The 17,845-nt window shown below is 42.5% G+C and overlaps 1 protein-coding gene across 1 annotated transcript; it reads left to right on the forward strand.

Moving 5' to 3' along the window:
* The first annotated feature begins 2,051 nt into the window (after positions 1–2,051).
* LOC128739872 (acetylcholine receptor subunit alpha-like 2) lies at positions 2,052–17,590 on the forward strand. The gene is made up of 3 exons (XM_053835373.1): positions 2,052–2,258; positions 16,758–16,802; positions 17,477–17,590. Exons 1-3 carry the CDS (start codon positions 2,052–2,054, stop codon positions 17,588–17,590), a joined length of 366 nt encoding a protein of 121 aa, XP_053691348.1.
* The last annotated feature ends 255 nt before the right edge of the window (positions 17,591–17,845 follow it).

Raw genomic sequence — 17,845 nt, forward strand, 5'->3', positions numbered from 1 at the left:
GGTGAAAAAGGATAAATTTTTTTCTATCTGTACCTATACGTCTATACGTACACTATGTATTTCCATTTTATTATGGAGCTTTATTCAAAAAATTTACCTCAAAAACAATCTGAATTTTTTATATATTGCGTAAACCAAACTTGAACTAGAAGCTTGCAAAACGTGGAAGCTCTTTGCTGAATATTTTCAATTTGTTTGAAATTATGCAATAATCCGGGTTTAATAAGCTCAAATCTGATTCCGATATGTATCTTTGGAGGCTCATTAAAATGCCATCCATTTACCAAAAATTTATAAATCGATTCAGAGGCTCCAATGATATGAATGTTTGAAAACAGTGGTCTAAGAGCAAAAATTAAGATTTTAAGTACTATTTCAATCCAATTAAATAATGAGAGAAAACGCTAAGCGTCAAAATTAAACCCAATCATTTTCAAAAAGGAACAAGTCACATATTTTCAACAAAATCAGGAACTTGATATACCCAACTATTTTTCATGGAATAGCAGCATATGTAAAAAAACGATCAACCAAACCGGTCTTCAATATTCAGTATCCTTCCGCTAATCCAATACCCAGTAATCCGACGAATCAATAATTCGGATCTCACTCATCCGGAAAACATTGTACTTAATTTCTTTAAATCAAACACTGCCTTCATTGGACATCTCCGTTAGAGTCAGGATGGTACTCCTTCCAAGTAAATGGAAATGGCAAATGGTGCGGTGCTTCTGACTCCGTTCAATTCTGCCCAACATTGAATGTTTTCATCGCTCTTCTCAACTAATTCTGATTATATGTAATATGCTTGTGCTTCTTTTGAAACTGACTAACAATTTAAAAATGTTTTATTGATTTACTGAGTATAAAACAAATGTATTGAGTATTTCGAAACAACAAATTTTCGACAATTTTTGGGGTTTACGTATGGATGTAAACAAGACCAAATCTCATACCCACATTAACATTTGTTTGATTGCCGGATTATCGAGCCAAAATTCGATAGTCCGGCAATAAATTTTCGAATTACCAGGGTGGTACTGTATCTTATCAAAGTTTTTAAATTGCTCATGTAAACGACCTCACTGAATATTTTCCGATTGTATTGCAAATTTCTGCCAAAAAATTTTTAGTCGAAACAATTTTTAGGAAACTAAATATTCAAAATGCGCATAAAAACGTAAATTTCTCCATATTTGCTCATTTTGAAAAGTTCTTCAGCCCGTACTATCTAGTTTAATTGAAGTACCCAAACTGACCATGGTTCCCAGCGATATAAATATGTACGGCCTGAATTGTTTACGTATTGTTCCGTGAAATACCGCTTTAGAAGTAAATCACCATCAGCAAAAAAAAGATCTCACGCCAGCCAGTTAAAAAGCTCTGGCGTGGCACTTTCGGTGAGAAGTGTGACAGTTCTCTCGCCCAACAAGGGAGATCCAAAACTCATTCGGAATTGGCGCCAAGCATGCGCAGCAGAACTTCATGTTAAAACGGGTTGCTCTTTAGTGCTCAGTACCACACAGCATCCCAATTGCTGCGAGAGCGAATCCCGACTGCTGGAAGCATTATCAAGCATCGACCGGGAAAGTTGTCGTGCTCCATATACCTACCATCCGTAAAGTTGATTCCACCCTATTTTACTACACCCACTATCCCAATCAGTAGCGCCTCTTCTGGAATTTCTTAGCTCTACTGCTAAACCATCGCGTGAAGGTAGTCTGTCGTGACGACAGCCATAAATTATTACCATTTTCGAGTGTTTTCAGTAAAATAAAGTGAAAAATTTTCAGTCTAACGTGAAAGTGATGTTAATTCAATTTGTTTTGAGTGATTGTGGTTGAAAGGAATGAAACAGGACAGGACAAGCGAGTGGAACTCATGCTGGTAATAGGTGCATCATGAAGCGCAGAGAAAAGCTTCGGAAAAAATCGACGCGGTGAAAATTGGAAGTCAAAAATGCTCTATCGCAGTATACGTAATAATGGGTAGTGCTATGTAAACATAATGAAATAAACAAGCCACCCAGCTGAAACGCGATTTTCACCAATATGTCAAAGTTAAATGTACACTTGAAGCTGATTGCCACATTCGTTGTATTGTGGACAATATTTAGTCTCTGTAATGCTAATCCGGATGCAAAAAGACTGTACGATGACTTACTCAGTAACTACAACCGGTTGATACGACCCGTGAGCAATAACACCGACACGGTGCTGGTAAAACTAGGATTAAGATTATCGCAGCTGATTGATTTGGTAAGTAATATCAAGCAACAACATATGAATCCCATAACTTCTGCAGACAAAATTAATAATAAATTTAATGACAAAAAGTACGAAAAATGATTTCATACAACAACGAAGAAAAGATAATAAAATGTAAACGATCATTCTAAAAGTGCCTTTCTATGTACTTATTCATATGTTTTTGTTCTATGCTGATGATATGTTTAGCTATGAAAAATGAAAATTTGCGAGCGCGAGGAATACAACAGTTTAAACAAAATATAAAATAAACTAACTAAAACCTGATGCCACCCTTCGCTAGCCGCCGGCAAGAATGTAGGTAGTAACTGTACCTTTTCGAGCGGCTTTGCTTTTTTTTTTTTTTTTTCAAAATATACGTACTGTATACAGTAAAGTAATGAATGGCAATTAGCTTGAATTTTGGTTTGTCGTCTTGCGAATCGTGTTTTACCCTCAAAATAATGATGAATTTCGATTTCGCAATGTGTTTAATTAGAGTGTATGAACATGCTGCAAAGCTTACTTTACTTTACCTGTTTGGCGACAATCCACTTATCTAATCTGTGCCGTCTCTGTGTTTGTCGGATTTGGGCTGCCTGGCTGAGCAAAAAAAAGTAAACGAAACAGCTTTGACAGCGCTCTCAACAAATACGGGATCTGCCTCGAAGCCGTCGGCCTGTGTCGGGTTCTCTGAAATATTGTTTTCGCTCGTCTCTCTCCGCCATCCTTGCTACGTGGCCAGCCCATTGTAGCCTGCTATGTTTTAGTCGCCATACAAGATCCGTATCTTTGTATACTTGGTATATTTTATGATTCATGCGCCTGCGACACACTTCTTCTTCTACTATGTTGCCAAGAATTGATCGCAGGATCTAATGCTCAAAAACGCCAAGAGTTCGTCGGTCGCCCTTGAACATCCACGCTTCGTGGCCGAAGAGTACCACGGGGAGAATTAGCATCTTGGAGAGCACGAGTTTCGTACCGAGTTACAGTCAGCGGGACCTCAGCAGGCTACGTTTTTTTTATTCACATAAAAAGTTTGTGCAGATTTCAATTTTCATATTCGCAACTTAAATATAAAGATAATTCATCAATTATAATTGTACCACTAGCTCTACAGACATACGTAATGTATAAAATAAAGATTTTTAATATCACCTGGCTACGTAATTTGCAGTAGATCCGCCTGGCAGCTGCTATCCGTCTTTTTACTTCACAGCTCACACCGTTGTCATATGTCACTAACGGACCAAGATAAATAAGTTCCTCGACCACTTGAAAAGTATCTCCATCCATCATTAGTTCCAATACCCGAAGGGCTACCACGTTATCTACCAGCCATCATATCATACCTTATTTTAGTAGAATTTTTAATAAGCCCTATCCTCGCAGCTTCCTCTTTAAGATGTGTTTACACTTCTTCTCCACAGTTCTATGGTTAACACCGATGATATCGACGTCGCCCGCAAGATTTTGTGACAATGGCACGCTTCTCTGTACATCTATCCTACGAATAGGACTTTCCAATGCTATGTTGAACAGCAAATTCGATAGACAGTCACCTTGCTTCAAATCTTCTAACGTCACAAACGAGAATGATGTCTCACCCACTATCCTGACGCTTGACTTTGATCCATCAGGGGTAGCACTTATCAGTATCACCCAAACCATTTTTTTTAAACTAAATTCAAGCATAATCCGCTACAGCTCATTGCGTTTAACTGAATCGTACGTCGCCTTGAAATCTATAAACAAATGGTGAGTCCGCAAGCAGAATTCCCGTAATTTATCTAGGTTTTCTCGCAAGGTGTACATTTGCTGCGTCGTGGAGTGTCCCTTTCGAAAACCGCACTGATATTCACCAACAAAGGTTTCAGTCTGAGAAACAAGATGCGTGAGATAGTTTTGTACGCAGAATTTAGGCGAGCAATACCTCAATAAATACTGCATTCGAGTCTAAGGTCCTTTTTATAAATAGAGCATACGAGACCTTCCAACCAATCCGTAGTTCCTCGTCAGTTCATACCTTTAGTATGACCCGATGCATTGCACAATATAGCGGTTTGCTCCTGACTTTCATAAGTTTGGCGAGGATGCCGTCCTTTTCAGCTGCTTGCCGTTTTTCAGCTCTCTAGCTGCATCCACATCTTGTCCGTCATCCTCTATCATTATTATTTTTCTGTTGGCAGCCCCATCTTGTTCACCAGCCAACCGTACATCGAAATGTTGTTTCCAACGCCTAGCGATCTCTCGGTACTCGGGTTCCACTCCTTGGCATTGCACATAACAGGAGTTGGCACGGTCCGTTTCCTGATTTTGTTGATCGTTTTAAAAAAGCTTCTCATATCGTAGCACTGCATCTCGGTATCTCTCTCTGCTCTGGCGCGTCACATTTGCAACCTGCTTAATACGAGATAGTGGTCCAAGTCGACGTTTGGTCCCCGGAAGGACCGCACGTCTGCGACATCAGAAAAGTGGCAGCCATCAACCAGAAGGTGGTCGTTCTGAGAGCAGTCCTCTCCATTAAGGTGTATCTAGGTGTGCTTCCGAATGTTCCGTTTCTCAAAATAGGTACTAAAGATTGCCATTCCTCTGGCAGCAGTAAAATTGATTAGTCTCAGGCCATTGTCATTCGAAGTAGGACGGTAGGATCAGTAACGGAGTGAAAGAACTCTCTGCGTCCGACCTGTGTATTTTTATCCCCGATGACCATCTGAATGTCATCCTCTGGGCACTCTCTATATGTCCTTTTGAGAAGATCATAGAACTATTCTTTCACGTCATCGGGTTTGTCGACGCCTTCACCGAGTGGACTAGTCATTCCCAAGTACCACCCATATGTGAAGCACTGTTCGTTTTATATATATTTATTTTATTTTATTTTATATTTATTATATTTAATTTCGAATAAATCATAGCCCAGTGTCTATCAATGGGCCGCAGATCTGGGCAGTATCTTTTGAAAATTTTCAACGAAATCAACTTTTTCAGTTCTACGCAGTGTCAAACTCGCAGCAGCATAGTAAGTAGATGCTAGAACTTATTTTCTCCCATTTAGCGAACAAATTGTGTTTGATTGCTGGTACCCTGTGTCTCAAACTATACCTGTATGACTGGACCACCCATGCTCCCAACACCTTTGGCCCGTTACATCATATGCAGGTGTTGTTGAAATACGGTCCGCTTCCCCATTTTGTTGCTTCTTTTGCTGAATTGCAAAAGAGTAGATAAAAAGTAGTTCTACAAATGTGCCATAAAAACGAATTCTTCCGTAAGCTCACAATGGATTTGTAAAATTTTGGCCTGATTTGGCAAGCTGCCAGCAGAGTGGAAAAGTATTTCAGTGGTATCGAGACAACGGGATGGAATTCTTTAAAAGGGATGTTAATCCACCCAGCTATTAAGGGCAGCCGCAGTTGAAAAATATTGGGCAACAGTCAAACAGAAGTTGAAGAAGAGTAGTCGAGATGCATCAGAGGTGAAGAAATGGTGAAACAAAATGGCCGCTCTGGTTAATCAACAGAAGTATTCGAAGAAATGTTTGAGATTTCATCAAAACCAATTCGGAATAATTTTTTGCAATTTTTCCCTTAAAATTGTTATTATTAATTGTTATTTGTAGCTTTTTTTTATTTTTTTAATGTGGTTTTAACCATTGGTCATTCATCACGCTATTTGAAGCTGTGTAAAAATATAATGCAACATAATGTGTTCTTCAGCTACAAATATGCAATATTTACAAGCGAATGGTCATGGGTTCGAATCTTAGTAGAATCAAGCCATTCGATGTCAAAGTGACTTTAGCATGGGTTTATTCTCAGGCCCCTCATCACCCTTCCTTCATGCTGAACTATACATTATCCCGATGAGGCCTATTGACAGTGCAAAAATGACTCTTGTAGTAAAATGCACTGGTTAACTGTGCCAGGGACGACTATAATTGGGGACAGCGCTGTCATATGGAACGAGGTGGGTAAAGTAAAGAAAGCATTGAAAGAAGGGTACCCAATTACACACCCAACCACGCATAAAAATCAATAAGCATATCGCTTACTCAATAGCGATTATAGCAAAAACAAATGGAGTGCTGGTTATACAGCAAACACCCGGGCGATATCACAATAGATCAACGATGTTGGTCGCAGTGAAATACGTCCATACAGAAAAAATATGCCTATGCATCAATCATATCTTAATACCGTTCAATAAAATCAAACAAAATTTCATTTTCTCACTCCACGTCTTTGAGCCATCTGCAAATTAAGTCGAAAATAATTCATAGCTATAGTTTATCCAATTTAAATAATTAAACTGGACAGTCATTAAACGCCTCGCCGGAATCTACAGTTCACTTTTGATTGAGTTCGGTAGTAGCATAATCGAGAGGGAAAAAACCTTCCAGATTCATCCAGACAAATCTTATAACGAATATAATTTGATTCTGGATAGTTGACGCCGCAAAGCGGTTGCCTCACAAAGTGCCGGCTTGTGTTTGATGCTATCATGTAACCAGCAAGACAGTTTTAAATTAAATTTGAATCTGCTCTGCCATTGCTATTACCGGATCACGGTATTTAAATAACGATAATATCTTCATTCCATTTGGCTGAAGGCTGCTGGTTGAGCGATTTCCCAGGATACAAAGTGTAGTGTGGTACAATACATGCACACAGCTATACATCCACACATTTATTTCAATGACGAAGGATATGGCACTCGGTGGACCGTGCCATTACATCGCATCTGAATGCTTTGCCAAGTGGCATGAAAAAAAGGTCTCCATCTGAAAAAAGCCGGAACCAGATCCTGCCCGTTTCTGTACATGCGGGAACTATTCATCTAGGAATGCATTTCTGCCTTCGGTGGAATCGTATTCCACCCAGTTTGGGAGGGAGTTCGTCTGCTTCAGGCACTTACGGTTGCCCAGCTACGTATGTAGGTACCTATAGAGATTTGGTGGCATAAAGACCAGATATGCCTTCGCTCGAGTTAGCGATGGAAACCAACCGAATGGATTTTGTTCCTCAGAAACTATGGAAAACTTAATCTGTTTGGAAAAGAACAGGATGAAAGCACGGCTTAACTATTGCTCGGATCTACCACATCAGCGAATGATGGAAAATGGCGTTGAGAGCATATATAGCAACGGGTTTTGCATACCGTGCCATTCGTGGAAATGTTTTAAATACACACAGATCAGTTGCATTAATACATTGCACTCTACCTCTGTTTTCCTCTTTTGATAAACTAATGGTGCTTTGCTTTCATAAAAAATTAAACAAATGGTACCTTCAGCCTTTGACTTTCATTAACTATTGGAGTGTTTTCCTTATCGGAAACGATCCTTCTTTGTTTGTGAGGAACATATAAGCTTAGTTTGAGGTGATTGTGCTGTAATCACTATTAGTGTGCTAGTTCGGCAGTGGAATATAAAAAATGAAACTATTGAGTTCATCGCTGAAAGCTTATTTCTCGTCGGAATTGTTTCTGCAACAAAGACTATTACATAAAAAGAACTAGGTACATATTTCTAAACCACAAGGTTTTGGTTTTGTAAGCGTCAGCCACGTGGCCAGGAATCACGGATGATCTTTGTCACAATCTCGAGTTTTGCAAGTTTCTGAGGAGTTCAGTCTTAGAAGATTCATTTTGGCAGTTACGTAACTGTGAAAGCATCCCAGGTAACCAATAAGCATCACTAATGCTATTCAAGTGCAAGCCAATAAGCATTTTAAATCACCTTAAACGGTATTTTGGCAAAATATACAGCTACTTTACCACTAACCTTCTTATAGTACTGACAATGCTAATTTGCAGCTAATTACCGACACAAAGAATTTGAACAGAATTTTGGATGCCAATTTACAACACCTATGCAGTCAAAAAGCTAATATACAGCAACGTGTAATATAAAATGCCAGATATGCTGATTTACTGCTTATGTTAATGCTTATTGGTTACCTGTGATGGGTAGTTTATAATACAAATTTACAATTTTTTTTTCACAGTAAAGCAGAAAACAACTCCCCTCATTGCTTAGCCAGAAAGCGGGCAGCAATATTCAATTGTATACCACATTTCGCCGAACACCATTTCGCGAAAAACCTTAAGCGGAATGTACCATTTCACGGAAAACTTTTTCGTGGAAAGTACCATTTCACAGGGGTGATCCTCTCCTCACTCGCTGTCGCTCGTTCGGACCCAACTGAAAGAAAGAACTACAGGTCAGCAGACCTAGGAAAACAAATAAACCTAGACATTGGTGATTTCTGCGGGGGGGTTGCTTCCGACGGCAGCTCGCCGGCAACACTCGCGGCCGTCTCGCCCTGAATAATCTAGTGTTACTATAGATAGTTTATGTGGTCGACGTCTATGTGGAGTCTCGAGTTTTTCAAGTTCGATTAGTTTTTGAGTTACGCAAAATTTTCTGTTTTATATGTATGAGAGTCCTTATCCCCCTACCACAGGGGTGAGAAGTCTCTAACCATCATAAAATAAATTCATGACTCCAAAATCCCCAACATGCCAAATTTAGTTCCATTTGCTTGATTAGTTCTCAAGTTATGAGGAAATTTGTATATCATTTGTATGGGAGCCCCCCCTCTTAAAAGGAGGAGGAATCATAATTCCCTTCCCAAAGAGGGGATGGGTCTCAATTCACCATAGAAAAAAATCTTGTCTCCAAAAACACCCACATGCCAAATTTAGTGCCAATTGCTTGATTAGTTCTCTAGTTATGCAGAAATTTGTGTTTCATTTGTGTGGGAGCCCCCCCCCCCCCCCCCTATTAAGGGCGGGAGCGGTCTCTAACTATCATAAGAACCTTCCTTGGCTCCAAAAACCCCTTCATGCACATTTTCACGCCGTACGGTTTAGTAGTTTTCGATTCTATAAGGAACATACCGACAGACAGAAATCCATTTTTATAGGTATAGATACAGGAATAGGAGTAATAAATCGTATTTGTTGCGCAAAATTGGCACATACGTACTATTTTGGTGGCGATATACGCGATAACAATTAATTATACGTATTTTATCTATATACGTAGTTAAATACGATAATATCCGATTGAGCGCGACTCCCTCCGTACTGCTATACAATTTTGTGCTGAAAATCATATGTGTGTCAGTTATTATCATTATATACGATTGAAAATTAACTGGAGCGGACTTTATAAAGCTTTAGTTACGATTCCAAATTTGTTAAAACAGATATTTACTGTAATTCTCGTACATGGATGTACGACTTGGTGCTAGCAGGGCATTCTCCATCACACCAGTCATTGTGTTCACTCGAGGCTCACTCATTTACATTCCAGCGGCTCTAATCCGTGTGGAGGTCGTTCACATCATAACCTGTTGTATTCGTAACTAAGGTAATGGACTGGTAATAGAAGGTAGTACCAGAGTAACTAAAATAGGTTTATCTTGCTTGGTGGTTGACTAACGAATGACAATCTTTATTGAATAAATTAAACACATAGCCCTCTTGGGAAGCAGGGCAGAGAAAGGCATGCTACATACCCCTCTTAAAAGTAGGTTAGCTGTCTTAGGAGGTTAAATCGGATGGCTTCGGCTTACCTTCTACTGGATCCAAGACCGGTTGCATCGGATTGACAGAAACATGGTCATCGGATGTAGTTGGTGCTGGGTTAACGGATGTACTGCTGGATCGACTCTTGTCGGTGCCATGGTAGATTGGATCTCATCGAGTAGGTTTTTCCATGGTAGGCAGATGCTTCAGTGTAGTAGGTGAACCTTCTCCATAGCTCGGCTCCTTCAGTCCACGCTTGCGAGAGTCAACAAACAGTTCGGTTTGGCCGTTGGACTGCGGACGGTATGGAGCTAGTACAGAGATGGGTAGTACCATTTGCACGATAAATTTGCTGGAACCGCCCACTGGGAAATTGCGTTCCATTGTCAGAAACCAATAATTCCTGGTTGTCAAAAGGGGAAAACGTCTCATGAAGCATGTCCATGATTGCAGTGGTGTTGCTATATCGAGTGCGGAACATTTCGGGCCACCTGCAAAGCATCCACGATGACGAAATAGTAAGATCCATCAATAGGTCCTGCTCAGTCATTATGAACACGTTGCCACGGCCGGACTGCAATGGGGCACGACTCCAGTGTTGCTTTCGTTGGAGACTCCGCTGCTTCAGCTGTCGAACAAACTACGCCATATTGTCGTCGACATTGGGCCAGGAGATGTAACAGTACGCCAGAGATTTCATACGGTCTATCCCACGATACCCAAGATGCAGCTAATGAATTATCCACTTGCGAAACTTCGATGGTACGACAATTGGATCGCCGAGCAACACGCATTCTTCAAAAACCTGAAGTCCATCTCGACTGGCGACGAATTTCTTGGCACAAGGGTCGGCAATCTGCTTCGCGTTTGATGGCCAACCATTGCTGATGAAATTGACCACTTGCTGCACTGCATCCTTTTTCGTTTCAGCCACAATCATCTGGTGCGTAACTTATAGGGTACGGATGGAGCCGTCGAAAATTGCTTTCGCTTCAGATTCTGATCCAACGTGGACGAATTAAGTAGTTTTCATCCGGTCGACGTTGGGATGACATCAGCCGGGACAGAAAGTCAACATTACCAAGTTTGTCCGTTGGAACATATAAAATATCGAAATTGTATAACCGGAGTTTCAGTGCTGATAAATGGGAATACCTTTCTGCGAGCCGAAAACCTTTAGCAGTGGTTGGTGATCGGTTTGCCGGAGAAAATGGCGTCCATACAGTATCTTATGGAAGCGGGTAAGAGCGGATTTCAGGGCCAGCGCTCCTTCGCTACTTTTCCGCAGTAGCCAGAGGCGTGAGCGTTTGCCTTTATTTCACCAGTTTGGAAACGGTGCATGATGACGGCGCCAAGACTATACATTGACGCATCTGCTGCGTCGAAGATCTCGACGCCGGGTCAGAGTGAGTGATCTGGTCGAATGACTTCTGGCAGTCTTTGGTCCAGAACCAGCGAACGCCCTTCTTGAGCTGATTATCCCTCAGTTGCCTCATCTTCTTGATGAATCTACTATGGTAGTTGATTGCACCCAGGTAGGAATAGAGCTGTTTAACATCCTTTAGAGACTGCATCATGGTAATTGCTTCAGTTTTCGAAAGGTAAGGTAAAACAACGTAACTACGTAAAACAAATTTTTTTGAAGCGCAAGTGGAAATACGCATACGTTCGAGAACAGCATAGAGGTTTCGGTCTTGCTCCTGACCGGTGTAACCAAAGATGTGGATGTCATCCAGGTACGGTTTGGATGCCGGCCACCATGCTATCGATAATACGTTAAAATACGCCAGGTGCTGAATTGATTCCAGGGAGAAGTTGGTTGTAATGGAAGCGTCCGCGATATTCACGGTGAGCAACTTGCGGGTTTCTTCCACAACCCCTACACGCAGGTAGGCGTCTGACAATTCGAGTTGCGTGAAATATAATACTCCAGTCGTCGACATTTTTGCGGAACTTGGATGCCAGGCACATTCCAACGCGATGTTCAGTCCTACCCAAGTAGCACACTTTAGGTCCATTTAGTTGAAGCAACCGGATTACGACTGAAATTAGTCATTATGCGGTTACCACAACTACTTTGTAACAACCGTGCTAGTAGGGTGTTGAATAATCCCCACACACGGGCTGATACGTTGTCCGATTTACGAAAGACGACTACTGGACTGCCCAGTCCGAGAATTAAACCGGAGAAATGATACCGTTTTTCTGGAGCCTTTCGAGGTCAGCGTCTACGTTGTGCATTGCATCGTATGCAACGGGTCATTTGGGACAGCAGACAGGACGTGCGTTGGGTCTCAGGCACAGTTTCACTTGTGCTTTCATGCATTTATGCTGCTTCTCGTCTTGTTCACTTTGGGCTTCGATTGCTTCAACGGGCCGGGCTCGCAACTAGAACAATACTCTTCCTTGTGTTCTTGTTGCCTACATCTGGAGCAAGTGTGTGCAGTAAACGGACACACACAGACATAGTCACGGACATCTTCCACAAGATTCTCCAGATTTACTTTACCTGCGCCTCCTGTTGCGTTTTCATTGGCTTCCAGCTTCGAAATCAATTTGGCTCAGATGTCCGCATCTCGTGGCGATAGGCGTCCACAAACAAAACGGAGAGCTCAAAATTGGTCCCGTATAAGCTTGGAGCGTTGAAACGCTTCACAGTGTTTGTTCACGATGAAAGCATATGATGTGAAGTCATTCGCATCGTTCTTGGAGTACTGCAGACACTGGTAACGGCAATGGAAAACGAACTTCTGGCGACTGAACAATTTCTGCAGCTTCTTGATGGTCTCATCCAGAGTGTAGCCCCGGAGGTGCTTGGGTATAATGATACCTCGTGTAACAGTATGCTTGCATAGAAGCAATCTCACTCGAATCATCCAGGGCTTCGCCGTCCTTCGAGAAAACCTTGTCGTATCTCGCATACCAGCAGTCGAAGAAAACTCCTGCTTCCGGATCGTACAGGAAATCTTGAACGCCGCTGGCCAGGGATCCGAAAATTTTCTCACTGCCAGCCGGATTTGCTTAATTCTTTCTGCTGCTGGTGCTTCGCGATGAGCAGAATCGCGTTTTTCAGATCCACATCCATCGTTTTGCCTCTCAGGCTTGAAAATTCCGAATTTTTCTCTCATCGACAATTGTTGTAACCGTAACCAAGGTAATGAACTGCTAGTTCAGTGTAACTAAAACAGGCCAATCTTGTTTGGTGTTTCAGAAACGAATGACAAACTTTATTGAATTGATTGAGTATGAAAAGTTATCACCATGATAAATAGAACGTCTAGATTCACCATGGTTACCACCAATTAGTTAACTTACATATAATGGTTTGGTTTATTCAGCCGAGAGCCGGGGTCGCTCTTGCCGTATCAAGAATTTCACTCTATAGTACTCGGTCCTGGGCTACTCGTCGCCAATTCGTTGCGCGTCTCGACACACGCAAGTCGGCTTCAACCTGGTCGAGCCAACTAGCACGTTGGGTCCTCTATTCCTGGTGCCGGTGGGGTTCTTGAAGAGAACGGATTTCACTACACAGTCGTCCGGCATCCTTGGGACGTGGCCGGCCCACCGTAGTCTCCCCACTTTTGTCAAGTACACGATGGGAATCTCTCCTAGCAGTGCCTGTAGCTCGTGATTCATACGTCTCCGCCACTCTCCGCTTTTCGTTTGTACTCCGCCACAAATAGTCCGCAAAACTTTTCGTTCAAAAAGTGCACGCATGCAAGTGCACGTATGTCTTCCGTAAGTAAAGTTACTGTCTCAAATCCGTAGAGGACTACCTGTCTTCCGAAGTAACAATTTGAGTTTTATTGCACTCTTATTGCGGTTTTAAGGACCAATTTTGGTCACCAGAACCGTCATAAGTGTGTAATAAAACCAGCATTGTTACTAGGGTTATTAACGTTTTGTACATTGTCAGCTTTGTGCGGCGGCTCATGCTCCCAGATCGAAACGTCGTGCGGAGGGAAAAGTAGGCTCGATTTCCAGCTTGAATGCGTCGTTGGATCTCCTTACTCGTATTATTGTCGGCGGTGACCAGAGATCCCAAATATACGAACTCATCAACCACTTCCAGTTCATCACCGTCAATAGTCACTGTCCGTGGGAAGCAAACGTTACTTTCTAGGGAGCCTCTTCCTACATTCCTATATTTGGTTTTCAACGCATTAATTTGTAACCCTATCCTCCTAGCCTCTATTTTTAGTCTGGCGTAGGTTGCCTCCGCCGTCCCACGGTTTTTAGTACTGATGTCGAGGTCATCTGCAAAGGCTAGGAGTTGGCTGCTCTTGCTGAAGATCGTTCCTCTCGTTTCGATGCCTGCTCGCCGGATCACACCTTCAATAGCGATATTGAATAACATACAAGACAGTCCATTCCCCTGCCGTAGCCCTCTGCGCGCTGCGAAAGGATTTGAGAGTGTCCCCGAAACGCTCACGTAGCACATCACTAGTTCCAGAGTAGCTTTGATCACCCGCGTCAGTTTGTCCGGAAAACCGTCCTCGTGCATTATCTGCCATAGCTGTTCGCGTTCAACGGTATCGTATGCTGCTCTGAAATTCACGAAAATATGATGCGCGGGCACGTTGTACTCTCGACATTTTTGGAGGATTTGTCGCTGAGTAAAAATTTGATCCGTAGTAGCACGGGCCCCCATAAAGCCCACCTGATACTGCCCTACAAATTCTCTTGCTATTGGGGATAGACGACGCAACAAAATCTGGGAGAGCACCCTGTAGGCGGAGTTGACCAGCGTAATGCCGCGGTAGTTACAACAGTATAGCCGGTCGCCCTTTTTGTAGATGGGACAGACTACGCCTTCCAACCACTCCTCCGGTTTCTCTTCTTCCCAAATCCTTAAAATCAGCCAGTGAATTGCCGTTGCTAGCGGTTCTTGATCATTTTTGTAGAGTTCTGCCGGGAGTCGGTCCTTTCCGGTGGCTCTATTATTCTTCAGCAGACCGATTTCTCGCTGGATCTCTTCGAGATCGGAAGCCGGTACGCTGTTGTCGTTTGTTGTCATTCCTCGCTCGTCGATATTTGGCCAAATTCTCTCTCGTGGATATGCTCAGAGAGTTTTCCCAAGCTCCTTTTTTCGTCTCTATCGCTTCTTGGCATTCCCCGTCAAACCAATCATTTCGTGCACTTGAGGTTTTTACACCTAGCACCGCGGTTGCGGCCTCGTTGGCGGCCGAGCGTATCAAACTCCATCCATTTTCGCGGGTCGAAGCATCTAGCTTCACAGAGGAAGGCAGAGCTTTATCCAGTACGCGCGCGTAGTTTTCGGTAACTGGCGGTTTGTTTAACTGCCGAATGTTTAGCCGAGGAGGGCGACTTTGTCGCGAGGTATAAACCGTCGTACGTTAGTGATGTTCGAGAAAAACCGGCGCTCAATGAGAATATGGTCGATTTGGTTCGAGGTTCGTTGGTCACGGGATCTCCAGGTGGGTCGCTGGCCGTTATCGTTCGTGTAGGTGTGCAGGCTATGGGGCCCGATCACCGGTCTATACATTGCTTCCCTGCCAATTTGGGCGTTCATATCCCCGATGACGATCTTGATGTCCCGTGGTGAGCAGCTGTCGTACGTTGCCTCCAGCTGCGCATAGAACCCTTCCTTCTCGTCGTCGGGCCTACCTTCGGCCCACCGCGTTTTGCCCAACACTACGAAACCCGTTCCCAGCTCGTTGGTCGCTCCACCACCTTGAAAAAATTGGGCTTTGTCGCCACGGATCCTCCACACCTTCTCGCTTTGCGACAGATCTCCTGCAGTGCCACGATGCCAAACTTTTGGGGTTCTAACTGATCGAGTAGCACCCTGTCGCCACCAACGAAATTTAGCGAACTGCAATTCCGGGTACCATGTCTCCATTCCATGCAGTGATGGTAAAAACTCAAAATCTCAAAACTCATCAAAAATCAAAATCAACTGTGAATCATGTCAGCTTGATCCTATGCAGCAAAAAATCAAGCGTGAGTTTTTCTGTTCTCATAGCAAGAAGCACAAAACTCACACCGATTCAAGCTTCCAGCTTGATCACATTCTGCTTTTCTTCAACTGCTATCCGGAGCTATGCACATATACATACAAATTCCATGTTGAACAGCATAGGCATTTTCTCGTGCGATACGTAGCTGTGAGTGAGCGTGAGGGAATGAATCTCTAAATAAATCGCAAAGTTAAACTAAAACGCACACTTAAAGTACATGTTTATCTAATTATTATTGGGCTTGTTACTTTCTAGTTGAGAAAATGTCGATTCCCGCGAAAGAAAAATATAAATTCCGCTAATATGTTTGCCATCTTAATTCATGAATGTGTGCTGCGTTTTTCGCTGCTGCTGTTTTCTCTGATGGAAAATTCTCCTTTGCTGTCTGGTTTGTTTGTTTGAAATGCCAGCTGTGGAAGAATGAAGCAAAATGCTCACAGCTGAATTCGGTTCACATCGCACAGCAACAGAGACATCGCTTATAATAGCGAGAGAAATTCAAATGTGAGTTTTGCGCTTGTGATCAAAGTTGAAATTTCTTGTACTTGAAATCTCATTGAGTTTTTTGTTGCTATGAATTTTTCAACACTGATTCCATGTCTTTATTTTGTCGCCTTGGGCCATGCCGAATGTTCCGAGAAGATATTTCTTCACTCTTGTTGTTAGTTTTTTTTGGGTTTAGGTAGGTAGCCGTTCTAGGGCTTGCGCTACCGAGTCTCGGGATGGAGCTGCCATCTTACAGTGCCGAGATAACACTGTGCCTCCTCCCCTGTTAGTATACGACCTTAGTTTCCATCGGGGTTGGTTACCCGATCTCCGCTAAGGTTGCTCGTATTCCTGCTGATACCACGTAAAGGTAGGGGTAGAAGTTGCTAAATAAGAGGCTAGGGACCACAATGGGGTCTGTTTTACGCATTATCCAACCATTTACCAACTTACATATTATAAACAATTTTGTAATAACTCTACATTGTTCAATTCTATTTTTCAGAATCTTAAGGATCAAATTCTCACCACCAACATCTGGCTCGAACACGTATGTATGCCATTATTTTTTCAGTGCGCCTTCTCTCATGCAGTTATACCCCGACAAAAACGATTCTCGATGCAATCCTCAACTTATATCAATGTATTTATGTTTAACTGTTTCTGTTTATTTACAAAATGAATCTGTTTAATGGAATAAATATATTTTCTTAATATATTAATTTACTGCCGTTGAATATCGCTCTACAAGCAATAAATTTATTTTGCATTCATTTGATCTAAACAGCTTTTACATAGAACAGAGCTGGATTTCATTTCCTCCATTCACATTGCTATCATACAGTCGAAGTTAACCAGCGAAAAGCCAACACATCCCGTGTGCACGTTCATATTTCGTACCACACCGCAATCATTTCTCCAGAGCGCGCCCAGTCCTTTCCTCCTCCTACTACGGTGCATAACCAACCGGTATATATTGGAAGCCCGCTTCACTTTGTTCACAGCTGTCTTCCGATGAGACCGACAAAAGACCAGGTGACCACATTGACTGCTAGTGTGTGAACACTGTGAAACCGAGAGCTTTTTTTCCATCCCCATACCAACTGTAGCTTGTAGCTTTCCTCCCGCGAAACCACCCATGCATCAGACTGTGAGATCGGGCGCGTGTGACATTTTCTCTTTTATACGTCTCGGCTTGTTTCTTTTTCTGGTCCCCTTTTGCAGGAGTGGCAAGATCATAAATTTAAATGGGATCCTGCCGAGTACGGCGGTGTGACGGAACTGTACGTGCCATCCGAACACATCTGGCTGCCGGATATCGTTCTTTACAACAAGTGAGTATCGTGTGATGTGATAATCTAATTTCATTTAGTCACTGTTTTTCTAGCATCATCAGTCTCTACTAACTCTGCCCCTCGACGGTGGTTGAGGTGTAATGCATACACCTCACTGATGGTGTGATTTTATACGTTAAAAGCATTGGCAGTTATGCTGACCCCTTCTCTAGTTCAAAACAGTTATTTTTTTAACCATCAAACTTTTCCAACGGTACATTTTAAAGTATTACGAAAACAAATCCAGCGAATGACTAAC

The sequence above is a fragment of the Sabethes cyaneus genome, chromosome 3 (assembly GCF_943734655.1).
Source record: "Sabethes cyaneus chromosome 3, idSabCyanKW18_F2, whole genome shotgun sequence".
Classification (NCBI taxonomy): domain Eukaryota; kingdom Metazoa; phylum Arthropoda; class Insecta; order Diptera; family Culicidae; genus Sabethes; species Sabethes cyaneus.